This window comes from Candoia aspera, chromosome 6 (assembly GCF_035149785.1).
Source record: "Candoia aspera isolate rCanAsp1 chromosome 6, rCanAsp1.hap2, whole genome shotgun sequence".
Taxonomy (NCBI): domain Eukaryota; kingdom Metazoa; phylum Chordata; class Lepidosauria; order Squamata; family Boidae; genus Candoia; species Candoia aspera.
The window spans coordinates 31,223,394-31,243,017 of NC_086158.1; the positions used below are offsets into that span (position 1 = coordinate 31,223,394).

At 37.2% G+C, this 19,624-nt stretch overlaps 1 protein-coding gene across 1 annotated transcript in view; it reads left to right on the plus strand.

The window, feature by feature from the left end:
- COL4A4 (collagen type IV alpha 4 chain) overlaps positions 1-16,886 on the plus strand; it is a 76,475-nt gene extending 59,589 nt beyond the window's left edge. The window contains exons 37-46 of the mRNA XM_063307781.1: positions 563-634; positions 1,171-1,299; positions 2,172-2,279; positions 4,049-4,204; positions 4,306-4,404; positions 8,262-8,396; positions 9,294-9,410; positions 10,311-10,499; positions 11,969-12,255; positions 16,591-16,886. Coding sequence (XP_063163851.1) covers positions 563-634; positions 1,171-1,299; positions 2,172-2,279; positions 4,049-4,204; positions 4,306-4,404; positions 8,262-8,396; positions 9,294-9,410; positions 10,311-10,499; positions 11,969-12,255; positions 16,591-16,854 — 1,556 coding nt within the window. The 3' untranslated portion in view covers positions 16,855-16,886. The remainder of the gene's footprint in view (positions 1-562; positions 635-1,170; positions 1,300-2,171; positions 2,280-4,048; positions 4,205-4,305; positions 4,405-8,261; positions 8,397-9,293; positions 9,411-10,310; positions 10,500-11,968; positions 12,256-16,590) is intronic.
- The last annotated feature ends 2,738 nt before the right edge of the window (positions 16,887-19,624 follow it).

Here is a 19,624-nt window from a genome sequence, read left to right on the forward strand (position 1 = left end):
AATGAAACCAAATAAAAGGAATTTAGCATAATAAAGATAGGATAGAAAAGTAAATAAATAAAATAAATATTTACTTCAATCTGGTGTAGTTCTGAGGTCCAGGTATGAGCCATTCCAGGATGATTGAAGGGGTTTGAATTCTGGTGAGTTCCTGGTATGTTCTCTCAGTGTCCTGTTTGGGTAACTTCCATAATTGTAAATTTCTATTTATAGAGCATTTTATAACATTAGTGGGAATTTTCAGGACAGAAGTAACAGCTCACCAGTGTTCTTCCACTCCATTTTTATCACTTTCAGAAAGTCTTTGGCAGGCATTAAATAGGTTCTATAAAATACCAAGGAATAGGTTGGTAATGGACCAAAAAAAATGAGATTATGATTTTATAATTGGTTTTATCCTTCTGGAAGTAACAAAAAGTTTGCTAAATATTCTGACATGCTAAACTTCAGGTAAACTTATTATAGACAAATCGTTCAAATGCATTTGACTAGTTGCATTTTTGTAAAATGGTCATTTTTTTTTCTTTAATTCACTCCACGCTATTTTTCCAAAATATTTAAGGATTATTGGGATCACCTGGATTAAGTGGTGTAAATGGACAAAAAGGCCAAAAGGGTTTGCCAGGACCCCCAGGTAAAGAATAAAAATTATTATACTATTTTTTAAAATTGAAGGATAACATCAAGAAACAATAGTTTAAATTTAATAAACATATGAAGCTTGGCTCCTGATGACATTAGTTGCTTCTAATGCAAACTAGTAAAACATAAGATAATTAATATTATTATAAAGGAATGTCTATTGAAGAAAACAATTATATAGCAAAAAAATTAATCAGCTGAATGTATTTTGAATGAAATATTCCTGACGTAACAAAAAGAAAGGCTAATTATCAGAGAAAACTCTACGCGAGTCTTTTGTGCATATGCATAATATTACAAGATTACCCATGGTACTTTCCAGCAGCAGCCTCTCACCAGTGTTGCTTTGCAGAATTTACTGACCTTAGTTATCTTTTGGAAGAACTGAAGGATATCCCAAACAGGAAAGCTAAAAAATCACATACTGAACAAATTTAGCTTCCCTTTTACAGAATCAAAGGAATGAATCATTTATGCTATTAAATCCAACACACGCTCTCTTTCTTTCATTATTATTCTCTTACAAAGGTTTGACTGAAACGGGACCCCCAGGGTGCACTGGAGAACCAGGGCTAAAAGGTAACAGAGGAGAAACTGGGGTTCCAGGAAGTACCCGCCCAGGCCCCCCTGGGGAGAAAGGCCTAAGAGGTCCTCCTGGTAAGTAGTAGATTTATTAGTGTTAAAAAAAAATGTCTTTGGTTACCCATGTTGTGGGGAAAATGCCCACTTAAATTAGGAACCAAAATGATTGGAAGTGGGTGAAACAAAGTATTTTTATTGGCATGCACAACTACAGGGATCACTGGGCTCCTTGCTAAAGGAACACAGAAGAACCCTGAACATAGCAAGGTAACAGGTTATATACTTCTGGTTTGTTACATAGGAATGAGGAAATAAAATATTGTAAATCACAGTATGACCTCTAAACCAGAATGCCTTTGAGAAAACTTTTGGGGATAACCTTACTTTGGCACCCTACATTCCTCTACACCAGGGTTTCTCAATGTGAGCTGTTTTGCTGGCTGGACAATGCTGGCTGGGGAATTCTTGGAGTTGCAGTCCACACGTCTTAAAGTGGCCCAGGTTGAGAAACCCTGCTCTGCACTATTAGAATTCTATCTTGCTGGATATATCATTTAGTTCTAGAAACAATGGCTGTATTGTCCTTATATACTGTATTGCATCATTTCACACCTTTCCTTTCCACACTGTTAGGAAGAGCAACAATCTGATTTCCACTATGTGTCTCCATTCCAGGGTCAGAGACTTCTGCTTCTAAGTAAATGACTCATGTAAATTAATTCAAATGTACTAAACCCCCACACGCAGTTGACAAACAGTGTTTTGATTCTTTCAATAGCTACAGTAAGAATTTATTGCATCCTCATGCAATCACTTTTCACCTAATAATTAAAACAACAGACATGCAATATGAGGAAACTTTTCTTAAGTAAATGTGATAGAAGAAAAGAAATGTATAAAACATGGCCAATATCAATATTTTATCTCTCCTCTTTCTTTCCTTGCAGGTAAGCCAGGTATTTCTGGGCCTGTAGGCTCTATAGGTCAGCCATCTGAAAATACACTTTGTGGCTTTCCTGGAGACCAAGGTCCAGCTGGTTCAGATGGCATTAGAGGTATTTCTAAAATCATATTTGAATAACAGAATTGCAAAAGTAGATTGAACCACTTAAAATCTTTTGACTTCTTCTAGAAATGGTCTTATGGAACATTTTTTAAAATCCATACTGGAAGTAGAAGAGGACCCTCCCCTTGGAGAATCTAATTAACAAGTGGTCTTTTACTGGGTTTTTGTCATGCAGCTACTGAAAAGCTTTGGGGCAATGGTGGCCTTTAAAAAATGTTACGGATGAATTGCTTGCTTGCATTTAGTTAGAACAGCAAAACCGATTATCCAGCAAGATTTATCATGGGCATATCAAAAGAACTTTAAACCAATGTATGATAATCTGAGCAGAACAGTATACCTTATAGGCATAAAGTAGTCTTGCAAAAACTTTTTACAGCAATCATTTTTATGTAAATCCACATTTTCATCTTGTTGGTGATGACATCTACTGTTGTGATATTGAAAATTAATACTTTTGGTGAATCAAGGAAGCAAATAGTAATAAGAAAATTTCCATAGTTTTAGTGACGCAGGCTTTTTTGGCAGACATGCAAGAATGAGAAATGTAAACAAGAAAAGATCTATCTATATTAGACAAGAAGTAGTATTATATATTAGGCTAAGAAGTGAAACTAAAAAAATCTTATATTATAGTTATTAGATAACTGAAGTGGATAGAGATAAAGGAAATAATTTTAAGTTAAAATGGGAAATGTTCGCCACAGATTTCTAAAGATCAGTGGATAACTACTCTTTATGATTCATTTAAAATGTTCTCATGTGTTTGTTCAATAGGAATATATTAGTTGGTATAACAGAAAATAAATCTATCTGCCTGTTAGAAACGTGGGAAATTAACTTCAATCATATATGACAAACAAATGAAAACTATTAGAGGGGCCAGGGAACTTATAGCATATTTCAGCAAAATGACTGGATATTTTATTTTGAACTCTATGTTCATCTTGCTTGGATAATTTAAGAGATTTGTAAGAGAGGAATATGCAAAAACTGATAGGGCATCTTTAACAGCTGCAAAAGTAACCATAGCTGCTAATGGAGGCAAGCCAACATGACCTCTTTAAAGAATGATGAAGAGAAAAAAGCTGGTGCACTGTCTCAGTAGCTTAATTAACAGATTTTATTGAATCTGCATAAAAATAAAAATGTGTACAACTTATATGAAACAATATAATTTGTACTTTATTGAATTTAAAATTCCTGCATTATTGGTGTGAATTTTTGAAGTGAGCAATGGATTGTTATTAAACAGGAAGAATGCTTTGCTCTTGATAGGTAGAATTATATAATTTGTATTTGACTTTATAAGATGTTGAGTTGTGTGTATTAGTGCATGTGTGTATATGTGTGTGTGTGTACACACACACACACAAACACAATAACCTAGCCTCTCTTAAATGATATAGGAAGAACTAAAAATCCAGTTTGAAAGTACAGTTCAATGAAAAGGAGCATGATTTGCATGCAGAAATTTCAGGTGTAGTCTCTGACAATTTTCCATCAGGGGCTGGAAGGTTCCCTAATTAAAACCCAGAAACCTGCTATCCATGTGTAGACAACAGACTGAGACTGTTGCTTGACTGATGTAAGGCAACTTTGTACTTACTTATAATGAAACCAAAAAAGAATGGAAAACTTGTTGTCTTCCTTACCAATTAGAAGCCACAGTGACCTTCAAAATTACTAAAGGGGAGGTCTGCAGGCACTTATTTCTGAAGTCTGTTTTGTTATCGATCGTTTTAATTTTTATTTCAGGTCTTCCAGGCAAACCTGGCCCTCCAGGAAAAACTATTCTTATTAAAGGAGATCCTGGGGATTGTGGTACTTTGGGCTCACCTGGTGTTCCTGGCCCACATGGTAAACAGGGAACCAAAGGTATTTCAGGAAACCAAGGAAGAAAAGGGTCAAAAGGTATGTTTGAAAGTATTGGTTTAGCACACACTAAAATTGAGTTTCAGATTGGAAATTTCTTTAGTAGTGGTGTGGCATTAATCTCTTTTTTTCTCGTTAAGGTCTAATAGGGAAGCCTGGTCTACAAGGACCGCCTGGTGCCCTTGGAGAGCCTGGGGCTCAAGGTGTTCAGGGTTCAGCTGGTCCTGTGGGCCATAAAGGTAATTCTTAGCATTCGAGGCATTATTTTTTTTATCCTGGCTATTCTGAATTCACATTCCAAATTATCTGATAGCCAAATTACAATAAATAAAAGTAATTTTGAAATCCAGTGATGTGGATAAAAATTCTCAAAGTCAGATAGCTTACTCATAATTTTTTCTTCTACCATTACAATGAAGAGTGATGCCAGATGTGTTAGCCTGACCCTGCCATTAGGCTGAGTCATCTCAAGCAGCTGACTGAAAGGGAAGCACATTTTTATTTATTTTATGTTATTTTATTATAATTTCACTTTTATTGCCAGGAAGTAGAAAGTCTCTTGTTGGTTTTTCAGTCTCAGGTGTGAATATATTGACTAACTTTGGGTGCTAGATCATCCTGGGAGGCAAATCCTGTTTGCTGCTTTTCCTAAGGCAGCAAAATCTTGAGCTCACCCTCTAAGTCATAGCAATTCTCATTGTATTCCTATACTAATCCTTCTCCACGGTTTTCTTCCTGCATGTCAAATGGCTGTCGTGATCTGATTCTTGGCATTTATTCCACTAGGTCACAGAGGTAAGCTATAGAAGGATGAGTGTATTTTAGAAAGTATTTTCTTGAGTGCTTGTTGCTTTTCCATTTACCCTCAGATCTCATTCTGTCATGTTAAGTAAAATGTTCTAATAGCATTCCATTCTACACATATTGCGGTTCCTTTCCTCTCAACCATAGAAGTTAAAGATACTCTTCAGAAAACTTTCCATCCATTGCTGTTATACTGATGTGGGGGCCAAGGCACAGTACTGGGAAAGACAATCCTTCGGAAAAAGTTATGTACTTTTAGAACCTGGAATGGAACTTTTTATCTCAGTGCTGCACATAAATGAATAAATAATAGGGCTGTAGAGTGCTTTGGAAATAACTAGGAAAAGATGCTTTGGAGTCCACAGGGGCACAATGATAGGTTGTATATCTTTAAAGACATGACGTCTTTTCCTGGGATTGCATGAGGATTGGAAACCACAGGGGGAAAGTAGAAGCTAATGAGAAAATTTGTGTGATGATACTATTTATTTATTTATCAAATTTGTAAGACCACTTGACTTAGAACAATACAAATAAGGAAAGAGAGATGAACATCCAGGAATAGCAAAATATTCACACCCCTTTCACCTAAGCCATTTCCTGAAGCGGGCTGCCATCCATCCTATCCCAGGGCCTGGGGGAAGAGCTAGGCTTTACGTATGTATGTATGTATGTATGTATGTATGTATGTGTCATATTACTCTGCCACCCACCTCGTATTACAACAACTCTGGGTGGTTTACAGACAATTACAGTAAAAATAAAAAATAACATATCGCTAAAACAAAGCAGTATAAATATGTATAATAATATAATATAATATAATATAATATAATATAATATAATAGTGCAAAATATAAAATATAAAATTCAAGATGGCGAGTAATTATCTTATCACTGGTCCCATCAAGGTGCCAACCACGCCCATGTTTGGTTATCCCCCCTCCCACTCCAAGCAAGGTGGCACAACTAGGTCTTAACCCCCTTCCCGAAGGCCAGGAGAGCAGGGGTCTGCCTTACCCCTGGGGGTAACTTATTCCAAACGGCAGATACCACGGCAGATAAACCCTCCTCCTGGACCCTGCCAATCAGCAATCCCTGTTGGACAGGGTACGTAACATACCCACTCTGCTTGCCCGGGTGGGATGGGTTGATGTAATGGGGGTGAGGCGGTTCCTGAGATAACCTGGACCCATGCCATGCAGGGCTTTAAAGGTGATAACCAACACCTTGAATTGGACCTGGAAGCAAACTAGCACCCAGTGCAGGTTGCGCAGCAACAGTGTTATATGTGCCCTCCTTGGGGCTCCTAAAACTGCTCATGCGGCTGTGTTCTGAACCAGCTATAGCTTCTGGATGCTCTCAAGGGTAGCCCCATGTAGAACGCATTGCAATAGTCTATACGGGAGATGACTAGGGCATGAGTGACTGACCAAAGGGACTCCCAATCCAGGAAGGGGCATAGCTGGTGCACAACACGAAGCTGTGCAAAAGCTCCCCTGGCCACAGCTGCCACCTACTCTTTGAGCAGGAGTCATGAGTCCAGGAGAGCCCCCAGGCTCTGTACCAGATCTATCTGGGGCAGTGCAACCCCATCCAGAGTCAAAGATGGTAAGTTCTCGGATGCCCAGGAGCCCCTAACCCACAACCACTTTGTCTTACCAGGGTTCAGCTGAAGCCTGTTGTTCCCAATCCAGACCCCTACAGCCTCCAGGCACAGAGAGAGGGTAGTCGCAGCATCATTTACCTCACCCGGGATGGAGATGTATAATTGGGTATCATCATCATATTGGTGATACCTCATCCCGTGGTGACGGATGATTTCACCCAGCGGTTTCATGTAGATGCTAAAAAGGAGCACAGAGAGTACTAAACCCTGTGGCACCCCACAAAGGAGGGGCCGCAGGCTGGATCTCTCACTCCCCATCAACACCAATTGGGACCGGCCCTGGAGGAAGGAGGTGAACCAGTGCAAAACCATGCCACCCACCCCCAACTACCTGAGCTGCCCCAAAAGGATACCATGTTTGATGGTATCAAAAGCTTCTGAGAGGTCAAGAAGAGCAAGGATGGATGCACTGCCACTATCCCACTCCCGCTAGAGATTATCCAAAAGTGCGACCAAAGCTGTTTCTGTCCCATATCCCAGCCTGAAACCTGATTGAAAAGGGTCAAGACAATCTTTTAGGCACTCATTTAAACAAGGTCAGGGTAGGGGCCATATACAGTAGATCTTGGTGTGGGGTGGATGTTCTTCCAGAAGGCAGGCAATGTTTAATTGACACGTTTAATCCAGTCAACCTTGGCAACTTTAAGATGTGTGGACCTGAACTCCCAGAATTCCCTAGCCAGCATGCATCCCCATGTAGAACACATCGCAGTAGTCCACATGTGAGGTGACTAAAGCATGAGTTGACTTTGTCAGTCAAGGAATGTGTGCAATGGTGTGCAATGTGTGCAATTGGGACATAAGATGAATCTGTACAAAGTCCTCCCTGGCCACAGCTGCTACCTGCTCCTTGAGCAGGAGCTGTGAGTCCAGAAAGACTCCTCCCTGAAGCACCTTTATTGAAGCATTTGTTCAGGTTTAATAAATACATTCATTTATCTCCAGGTGTGGAAGGCAATGGTAATACACAATCTATCTGTAACCTTCAGTGATGCATTCTGCACTACGATCAGTTCTCTTCCCCTTTGCTTTTGTTACTCTGTCACTGTTGACCTTGTAAAAATGTGGCTATTTACCGGACAATCAGGTTTTAAAGACTTAGCACCCCACTGGCAGCTTCTATGAGAGGATTCTATGGCTAATCATTTTGCTGCCTGAGCAGCTGCTAAAACTGCCATTCCAGCCTTTATTAGCATGTGCTCCTGAGAAACCTCTACATCAAAGAGATTATCATCAGGCCCTTCAAAACTTGCTACACATGCTCTGTAGCAATGCTCTCCTATTAAGATATTGTCATACTGTCCTAAAACTGGAAGGTGTGCTTATCTTCTGGTAATAAAAACATAATTCCCATTTCTATTTTTTTTTTAAGTGAGCAGTCACCTTATAGTAACGGTCTTGTTCAATAATATCAATTCACCTTAAATGCAACCACTGAAGAAAAATCATGTTGATCACAATACATACATTTGCTCATAATAATTTCTTTAAGTTATTTTTATTCCCTTTCCACTGAATATAAAACAGTAAGATAAAAGACCATTTGGCCAAACATTGAGACGAATTTCTTCTTACTACTGTCTAATGCACTGTTAATAAAGTAGTTAATGCTGTGTATTTTAGGTGATCCAGGAGAAGCTGGAAGAGTTGATTACTCGTCATGTCCTAAGATTCCAGGGCCTCCTGGAGTATTAGGTCCACGAGGGCCACCAGGCTTTGTAGGATTAAGAGGACCAATTGGCTTTCCTGGTCCTCCAGGTAAAAGATTGTATAACTTCAGAAACTGTGTAATAAGGAAGAGTCAGAGTCTCAAAAATATTATGTATCTTCCCAAGATAGGGTTAGGCAAGTTGATAGAATGCTCTCATTTGTGGCCCCAAGAACCCTACCCTCCTGAGTAGGAAGGCCAACATTGGAAGGCCAAAAATTTCAGGACCATTTTTGGGGGCAGGGATATCTTAGGGAGCAAAATGGGTATCAAGCACCTAAGAGCCACTTTAAAAATGCAAAGTGGCCACTTTTCTGCTTTGGAAATGGGTTTAAGGCATAACATGAATGTCTTAACTTAAGGCATACATTTCACTTCTGAAATTTCCCCAATACCTAAAATAAAAAGTCTGGGTATTTTAGCCCCAACATTGTGGTAATATCCTGTAATTGGTCATACTGTGTATAGCTCCCTGGCAGAGCATAACAAAGTATATCTATTTAAGGCTGAAGAAAAGGCCCATCCCTAAGTTTGTGTACCTTCATTTTTCTTCCAGTTTTCTGTCACACATTTTCACATGTTCCCTCCGCTGAACCAAATTTCTTATTCAACTTATCATCTAAAGCAGTGTTTTCCAAAGTGGGCAACTTTAAGATGTGTGGAGTTCTACACACAGAATTCCCCAGCCATCATGCTGACTGAGGAATTCTGGGAGTTGAACTCCACGGATCTTAAAGTTGCCAACTTTGAAAAACACTGATCTAAAGTGTTATATTTCCACACCACTTAAGAAAAGTGTAATGCCAAATCTAATTTCAGTCATAAGAAAGCTTGTGGTAGGCAAACCAGTAGGGGTCTGGTGCTTGTTCTATGGACAGAAAAGAGGATAACTATGTATGCGTAGTGCTGAATCATATCTACTTTCAAATAAATTTGTTGTATTTTAGGAAATAAAGGGGAAGAAGGTTCATTAGGTCAGCAAGGGCTGGAAGGCTTGCTCGGACCACCAGGACTTCATGGTGATCAAGGAGACATGGGACCAAAAGGAAGCACAGGCCCACAAGGTAAATATTCTATTTCATTTGTTCTCCTTTTAGAAGTATATTTCTTTTGCAAATGGATTATATTTATATACTCATGGTTTTGATTTTTACTTGAAAATATTGAACCTGCATCCTGATGTTTCTGTCCTGAAGGAGCAGAATCAGAGTCAGAGCAGAATCTTTACACTTTTGAGCTCAAACGTTTGATTGAGAAACTTGCCATCCTATTGCCCACGCTAGCTAGCTAGCTATATTTCAAATTTCTATCACTGCCCATCTCCCCCAAAAAGGGGGACTCTGGGTGGGTATACACACACAACCACACACACACACACTGTACATATACATACATGCATACATATATACATACATATATACAGTGTATGTGTGTGTATATAATATAATATAATATAATATAATATAATATAATATAATATAATATAATATAATATAATATAATATAATATAATATAATCTCTGAAGACGTTTGATTGAGCAACTTGCCATCCTATTGCCCACGCTAGCTAGCTAGCTATATTTCAAATTTCTATCACTGCCCATCTCCCCCAAAAAGGGGGACTCTGGGTGGGTATACACACACAAACACACACACACACACTGTACATATACATACATGCATACATATATACATACATATATACAGTGTATGTGTGTGTATATAATATAATATAATATAATATAATATAATATAATATAATATAATATAATATAATATAATATAATATAATATAATATAATATAATATAATATAATATATATGTTTCTGTTTAATTCAAAGTCCAGGAATCAAGAATCTTTACCTGCTCTCAGACTAATTCTAGAAAAGTAGATCTTTGACATAGAAATGGGACCAACTTTTAAGTAGGTTCTTATTTGTCTACCTTTTCTCCTTTCCTTAAGGTCCTCCAGGCCAAACTGGGATCCCAGGGCCACCAGGGCCAGAATCCAAATGGAGTAGTGGGTTCCTGCTTGTTTTTCACAGTCAGTCAGAAACAGAACCGTTTTGCCCTGAGGGAATGCCAAGATTATGGACTGGATATAGCCTGCTTTATTTTGAAGGGCAGGAGAAAGCCCATAATCAAGACCTTGGTAAGCATGATTATATCTTTATCAAAGAAAAAGGAATTGTAATGTTTTGTACTTTTATTGCCAATGGTTGTATTTAAGAAGTGTATCTAACTGAAGTTTTTCTCTTAGGTTAAAGTTGGGAAGCTTCAAACATATGATTCCTGTATGAAATCTGTTTGTTTTTTATTTACAGTTATCTATCATCTATCTATCTATCTATCTATCTATCTATCTATCTATCTATCTATCTATCATCTATCATCTATCTATCATCTATCTATCAAATTTATATAGCTGCTCATCTCACAAAAGTGACTTTTTATTATTTATTATTATTTACTCTTTGTTATTCTTTATTAAAAAAGTTATTATGTGTAATAGACCACTTACTAGGAACAATGAGTTGACCATCCATGTTCATATATGACATTTGTTAAACTTATTTAGAAACTGATATTATCAGACTTTTTCTTGCAAGGCATAGCAGCTGAATCTGAGTCTATGCTGTTCCACAAACATATAGGAATTGGGACTGTTTTCTATCTGTTGAGGTACCATTTGTGTTTCCATGTAATGGTTATTCTTTCTGCTCCCCTGCTTGAACCTTCATTGACAGGTTGCATCTGCTGAAGGTTGAATGCCAAAAGGGTTGTATCTTTGCTTTATTTGTAATAATTTTTATATGCCTGAGCATACCCTCAATCATTACCAGTTTTAAGCATGATTTTGGAAAGAATGTTACAATCCAGATGTTACTACAAACATTTTAAAATGGACTAAGTTTCTTGTGGCATTTTAATTCATCTCAAAAAAGGCAATGTCCAAGTATTTTGTTTATTATGGACAAGGGTCACTATTTCTGTTTTTATAAAAAACATTTTGGAGTAAAGAACAAAATTTATATAATCAAAATTACAGGATTGGTTATTGTAACATCCTTGATGTTTTCTCTAAAGGAGACTGGGGTTGCAATTTGCTTCCCATTAGCTGAATTTTATGAATTAGAAATCAAAATGTTTTTATGGTGGTTTGTTGAGCAAAACAGACTTATCTGTGCCATATTATTGGTCCATTTATCTCAGAAATATTTACACTAGTAGAATTGATTCACCAGGGGTTCAGACAAAAGACTCTTCTAGTCTTATCTAATGATGTTTGAAACTGACATTTGACATTTAGTTTCTCTTACTGGACTGTATCTTTAATATTTAACCTTTATTCTAAAATTCCCATAGTAAGAAAATTGATTACATAGCACTTAAAAAGATTCAGTCTCTACAGTAAACAGAAAACTGTCTGATTTGTGTTGCTACTTATTCTGGGACACAGATATTAGCTTTTGTTTAGAAATTTTGCATCAAAAATCCTTATGTATTAATCACTTATTGGTTATGTAGAACTAAAGTGAGATAAGGAATAAAGCTACTCTAGCAATTATTAATATGGCTAATATTTGGGTTGGTAATTATTAAATCTTAACTGGCTTCTAGGTCTGGCTGGATCTTGTCTTCCTGTGTTTAGCACTATGCCTTTTACCTATTGCAACTTCAATCAAGTCTGCTACTATGCAAGTCGAAATGATAAATCTTACTGGCTCTCAAGTGCGGCTCCTTTGCCCATGATGCCCCTCTCAGATGAAGAAATACAGCCGTATATTAGTAGATGTGCTGTCTGTGAAGCTCCTGCCCAAGCCATTGCAGTCCATAGTCAAGATCAATCCATTCCTTCTTGTCCACCAAACTGGAGAAGTCTTTGGATAGGTTATTCATTTTTAATGGTAAGGCTGAATACTAGTATGATCTAAAATGGAATATTAAGTCATCAAAACACTCAGTATGAATTCCTATAATACTGACTTGATAACTGCAGTTTTTATTTGTTTATAAACATAAGATGCCTCTCTCTTTTGGAGTATTATTTGATAAAATCGTCACAGTATCTTATTTTATGCTTAAGCATATTGTAACTGACCAGATATTGGATCCTATCTGAGAAATAAATGACTATTAACTCTGACATAAACCATAAAGCAGCCTTTTGTCTTATGTTAATTCAAAAATGAAAATTGTAGTTAACATTTACTTCACCTCTACATTTCTCCTATAAAATATTGGTACAAAAAAAGTGTAATGATTCTTATTTTTAAAAAGTACATGTAGAACCAATAACTTTATTGCATGAAAAGTCCCCCATATATTATTTAAATAATATATTCCATTAACTACAGTACTACTTTTTTTCCCCTCAATTTATCTTACATTCGGATTTCCCATTGGGGGAGGTGGGTGGTGATATAAATTTAATAAATAATAATAATAATAATTTAATCGTTTGGGGGATAATAGTTTTACAGGAAGTCCTTGCTTAACGACCAGAATTGGGACTGGTGACTCCATCACTAAGTGATGCAGTTGTTAAGCAAGACATCACATGACCATGACAGACTTATGACCTCATTTCTGCTGCAGTCGTTAAACAAATCACCCACAGTCATTAAGTGAGATAGCATGTGACCATGACTTGCAATTTTATTGGCCACTTTTCCATTGACTCTGCTTGTCAGGATCCGGCTGTGAAGTGTGCAAATGTCACTCACTTGACTGGGGATGCTGTGAAGTTGTAAGTGTGAGTACTGTTCACAAAGTTACTTTTTCAGCACCATTGTAACTTTGAATGGTCACTAAACAGGACAGTCAGTAAGCAAGGATTACCTGTACTTCATAGGAATGTAAAAATTCTGGACCAAAAGGTCCTGTAGTCTTGAACAATTTGAACCATTTATTAGTACGGTTTCCAGTCCTTAATACCATAATCAATTACAGATCAGCTGTTATAAGATCAGTGTTGTAAAATGTCTAAGATAGTTGCAAAATATTTAGCCATAGCAACAGCCTTCAGAAACCAATGGGTTTGTTCTATACCAACTAAGTCTGGGTTTTGTTTTTCTATCCACTCACATTTATTTGTTTAATTTTTCAAACTTACATGGCTGCCCATCTGCCAGAAGGAACTATGGTAGCAATTTTACATTTGTTGGCTGCTTTGTTCCTAGCTCTTCCACTAACTTGTAACTAGAAGATTGACACACATTATAGTAATCTTTAGTTTCTGTTGAACATGCTTCACTCATATAAACTTGGCTTTTATTACATACTAAATGCCTCAGTTTGCATGTTTTACTTTCCTTCAATCATTGTACAATCCCATTAATTTTGGCCATTGAGCAAAGAAATAACTAAAATGTCCCTACAGCTTTTTTAAACAAACAAACAAACGGCTTAATCTACATTTAATAGCTATAGGAAATAAACTATTTTAATAACTTATGATTTTTGGAAATGTAAAATGTTATTTATCTGTTCAGGAGATCTAGTTGTATATCTGGGAACAGTCAAGAATTAAGTGTTCTCAGTCAGACCTGGTGTAATGAAATGTAGAGGAGCATAATACTCAGCTAACAATTTGACAATCATCCATATGTATTTCTTAAGAGGTTAAAAGGTGGCGGAAAATGTAGTAAAGCAATCTAAGCATCAATTTTACCTTATTATGATCAGAAGCATTGGGTTGCATTGCATACAGAATAATTATCAGACATTGTAGTAGGTTCACTAGCATCTCAGGGGCAAACTACATATTATGTTAGTATGTAGCAAACAGATGACCCTGCTCATTTTATGTTTATTACAAGAAATGTACAGGAGGGCTCCATTAGAGCTCCTCTCAGGTGCTTCATTTGCAAACTACCATGTAGGGGTTAGAAGAACCCCACTGAAGTCAATGGAATTTACTTTTTATATGGAAGGATTCAGAAATTCAGCATTTGGGAAGAACTTTAAGTCCCCATCTTGATGGTGTGATACAATTACCCAGATAAATGATTAGATCACTCAATTGGATGTATTCAAATGGAGGCTAGACAGTAACTTGTCAGGGATGCTTGGATTTTTGTGCTGAGAAATGGGTTAGATGTGATAGTCTAATGTCCCAGCCCATCTCTAGGTTTATGTGAAATGCAGAAACTTGTTAAGAGCTTTATTCAGTATGCTACTGATGGATGGTTGATGGTCCTTGTTTAGTTTCAGAAGTCACAAGCCTTATGCATGTCAGATAGTGAGGAGCCTAGCCCAATGGATAGCAAACAGGTCTAGAAGCCTGGTGGCTACTCTTTGCCACAGATTGTCTAAACTGAAGGAATATGGCAAGTTTAGAAATTTTTACATTAGCCAGAAATGTTGAATTGGGCACCTATCGTCTTCTAACTTTATCTATATCTATATCTACCTGTATCTCTCTCTCTCTGTATCTATAGCTATCATTGTATTTATATGGCCACAGGACAAAGCACAGGTTACATTCCTAGGCCAAGAGGACTTTGGACAGCAGTTTGAATGGCCCAGCTGCATAGAGCTGCTTAGGCCCATAAGCCTTAAGACTGAGGGAATTAATACCTGATCTGTAGAGCTCCAAGTCTGAACCTGTTCTCCCCTTGCCACCCTTCACCTGCTTACAACACTGAATTCAGAGTGGGTAACTAAGGAATCATTGCTCATTTAAGGTAGCTAAGACAGAATCTTGGAGGGCCTAACTATCAAAATTAACACCTTAGACTGTATCTGTAAGCCAATTATCTTTTTTCTATATTCTTTTTTTTCTAATCATCAAAACCATAAATCATAAGTTCATTTTTTTTCTGTTTCATGCAAACAGTCTGTAAGGGGTTTCCAGTCAGCAATAAATGTAAATATTGTCCTTTCTCTAATCAAGGAAGTCAATTTAGCCATCTCTACAAGTTCCATCACCTTCACCAACTGTTCTTCCATTGTGGGTAATAGTGACTCTTTCCACCTTTGTGTATATAATAATCTTGCTGCAGTTATGTATAAAATAAAGTTCCATGACTTTTTTCCAGCTGTTTGTCTATCAATCCCAAAAGAAAAGCCTCTGGTTTCAATTATATATTAATCTTTAAGATCCTCTGAATTAGTGTATGTATTTGTATCCAAAACTTTGCAGCTTTTTATTATGTCCACCAAACATGACAAAATGTCCCTTCATGTTGTTCACTATACCAACAATAATCATTTTATAAAAATTCGTTTTAAGCATATGATATAAATTTCAATCCTTTCAGTTCCATAACATCAATGCCACCACAGAAAAACTTTTGAGGGTCTCCTTTCCCCAGTTGTATAGGAACAGGGAACTATTAGTAAATTATCCCAGGAACAACATCAGGTGATTGAAATTGAGGGGAGGAAACGAACCTTGATGCCAAGCCATACTCTTGACAGTAGAGTAAGGGTTAGGTTTCCCTGAGGTTTGTGATTCTATTTGGTGTGAGGGTTAGGTTACTATGAAAGTAATAAGGGCTTACTGATAAATCTGATTGGTCCTGGATCTCTCCCTTACCTCTTATTTTTTCAGTATCTACATTGATTGGATCAATATAAATTTCTGGCATTGATTTTCTGGGATACATGTTCAGAGACACTGTACTTCATTTTCCTGTGCTCTCAAAGTTTATTAGTGTTTTGTTTTAAAACTGCCACCTCATGCTTTAGGATTTTTTCCCACTTAGTTCCTACTCTCTGGAGTTACAGTTGTAGGCTGAAACTTCTAGAGAAGTTTCAAAAACTTAAAATACTTCTTTTTGCAGGACTTTTATGAAGCTGGAAAAACTCCCCCCCTCCCTTCATTGTAGTTTTAATCTGAAGTAATGCTAGTATGAAGAATTGTTTATATTATTCTACTGCAGTAGGAAATATCCTACAATGAATATTGTGTTGTTTTACTGTGACTGATTGGTATTGTGTATGGTTTTGGTTCACCTGTACTGCATTTAGTTAGAAATGGACCCTAATCAGAAGTACTACTGTTACAATTTTACTGGCCCAAATCCAGATTAGGATTCCATTCAGGAGCAGTACTAAGAGTAAATGGGAAAGGTCAACTGCCTGATACATATTAAATGTGTGCTTTGGCCCTGAATAATTAAAATCACAACTGTAGCTTCAGACTGCAATCTGATTTGAAATCCAGAGCAGCAGTTATTCCCTAGTATGTATGGTCAGATGGCATAGGTGATACTTCTTTTGTCTTTTCCTTTCAGCACACCGGATCTGGTGACCAGGGAGGGGGGCAGTCCCTCATGTCAACCGGAAGCTGCCTGGAGGACTTCCGATCAGCACCCTTTATTGAGTGCCAAGGTCAACAAGGAACTTGTCACTTTTTTATTAATGAATACAGTTTCTGGCTAGCTACAGTGAACAATGAGTCTCAGTTTTTATCATCCCCCGACTCAAGGACTATCAAAGATGAACAAGAACAACGCCGAAATATCAGCAGATGTCAGGTTTGCATGAAATATGCCTAGTGTATACTGGAACACTTCTTGAACAGAAATAAACCAGCTTTTCTCATCTTGGTGCCCTGTGTATTACATTTACATAGGTAAAGGTAAAGGTTTCCCTTGACATAAAGTCCAGTCGAATCCGACTTTAGGGGGCGGTGCTCATCCCCATTTCTAAGCCTTGGAGCCGGCGTTGTCATAGACACTTCCGGGTCATGTGGCCAGCATGACGACTCGGAACGCCGTTACCTTCCCGCCGAAGCGGTACCTATTGATCTACTCACATTTGCATGTTTTCGAACTGCTAGGTGAGCAGGAGCTGGGATTAACAACAGGAGCTCACCCTACCGCGCGGTTTCGAACATTTACATTTACATACTGACTAGGAATTATGAGAGTTGTATAGGGGACACTTAGATGGCACCCAGGAAGGAAAGAACTGGCATAAATCAACTGCAGTAGATGAGAAGAACACTAGCTCCATTGTAGTTCAATTGCTTTTGCTCATTCATATAATTTTACTTAAGGTTGGGAATCCAAGTGACATCATTGTTGACTTATAACTGTTTTCTTTACTACTTCAATCAGATTTGTTTTTCCACATCCAGAGAGGAAGACAGAAAACCTTGTACTAGAAATTCCACTTAACCAGAAAATACTTTTTTCTACAGCTGTGAAAAAGCAGAGGAAAAAATATTTTGTCTTTTCATAAATGAGAGATACATCTATGGATCTATATTATTTCAGATTTTTATATACACCAGTGATAAATTAGTTGCCTTGTTTAAGCACAGATTTAGACATTTTTAAATTTTTTCTACTTTTAAGGAACATTAGAAATGTAATAGCCAGTAGCCTTTATCTTAGAAACCCACTATTAGTGTCTGGCTTGGACAAAGTAAAACCAAAGGTTTTCTGGGCAAAAGGTGCCATTGAGTTTGTTTAGAAGCAAGAATTTGTTGCTCCTACCCTTTTCATTTTCATAAATTTTAAAAAATGGAGGTAGAGGCTGCTTTGTAGATAGCTCTAGTAAAGCAGAAGTTAAAAACTTTAATTTTGATAAAATGTCACATGATAGCAGCTTAATTCAAGTGAAATTTTCAAGCCTCACTGCCAACTATTATACAGTAGATAGTAATATCCTATCAGTATCAGGACTACTGGCATCTTAAAAGCTGGACCTCTCCTGAAAAGTGACATTTGTCACTTTTCAGGCCATGCAGTTAAATGCCAAAAAAGTTAAGCACGCCTGGTCAAATTGTATGTTTCAATGGAACTGAACAGAAGCTGTTCACGCTATAAAAGACAAAGCAAAATATAACTCCTTTTGCAGATTTGAATGCCTACCAACTATTCATGGCAGGTGCAGAAGCCAGGACATCTTTCCAGTCCAAATTTTATGACATCTCTTCAGTGGAAACACCAGCTTCCAAATGTTTCCTGTATCTAGCTTAGAATCTTTGTTCTTCCTTTCAGAATTTTTTTCACTCTTCCCTATAGCACTCTTCTACCTCATAAATATTCTGAGGTTAAAATTCCTTCAACTATTTTTTAAACACTAAATCTAAGGTTTCCCTAGCCCCTTTTTGAACGTGTTGCAACCTGCATTGCCAACCCATACACTACAGAAGGTGCTTCAACCAATAGTGGTCAGGAAAAAGCTAGTGATGTACTTCTTTTAAAAACACAAACCTACAGATTGCCTGTTTACCAAGAAAGGGAAAGCAGGAACACTGAATAAACAATTCAATGAAGTGTGATACTGCCAAAAGCTATTATGTAAGTGTGCTGTATAGAACAGTTCTAAATAAATACTACTGCACCTCACATTTCTGCATTACAGGAAGCATGGTACAAAAGGTTAAAAGCTACAAACAAACATAAGATTTACCTTGACCTTTCCATGCAATGAGGTTTTAAAAAAAAATCTTGAGAAAAAATCTTTTCCCAACAGTCACTTTGGGTGAGGGTGGAAAGCAGGGAGGAATAAACTCTTGAACCTCATTTTACTAAATGTTAGCAATATAAGGATGTCAAAGACACTTCTATCTCACAACAAATGTTAAAAACCCTGTATGTTGTTTTGTTTTCATGCAAAATGAAGTGAGCATGGATGTTTGTGCATTTTTGGCTACTCATATTTTGAGTTTATTTTAGCCCTATACACCAATATGCTGTGCTGTCATGAAAAATGTGCTGTTCCCATGGTAACCTCTACAGTCAGTGCTTAGGCTGCCACTGAAGTACTATCTTCTACTTTAAATGAACAGTATTTCATGGCTGTTTTAAAATTTCACTTCAAACAGAAAATCTAACAGTACTCAGAATGTATTTATTTTAGACTCAAAACTAATTGAAATTCCATTTTTTACTTAGGAGTTTTTAACATTTTAAAATAATTCTTTGTTTAATGTTAGAATGTCTATCTAGAAATATAATGGACACTTGGAAGCATGTAAAGAAGTTCATTCAAATCAATCTCTCACTGCTTCTCTGTAGGATGGTCCTCCACTGGCCCTGTTTTGCTGATTCCAAGACTCACTGCCCAATAATAGGGCCTCTTTGCATGCTTTTCAAGCATATTGGGTAAGAGCCACAATCAGTTCTGGTTCCGGATCCAAAGCTTGAAATCAGCATGGGATCATCTGCTTTGGTTAAGGCTGTAAATAAGAAATAAGCTGCAGCACACAGCTCAATTGCAGTCCTTTGATTCTTCATTAAGAAAGTATGGAGACAACAGTGCTATAAGCGTTGAAATTACTGTAAAAATAAATACAAAAAATATTCCAGAAAC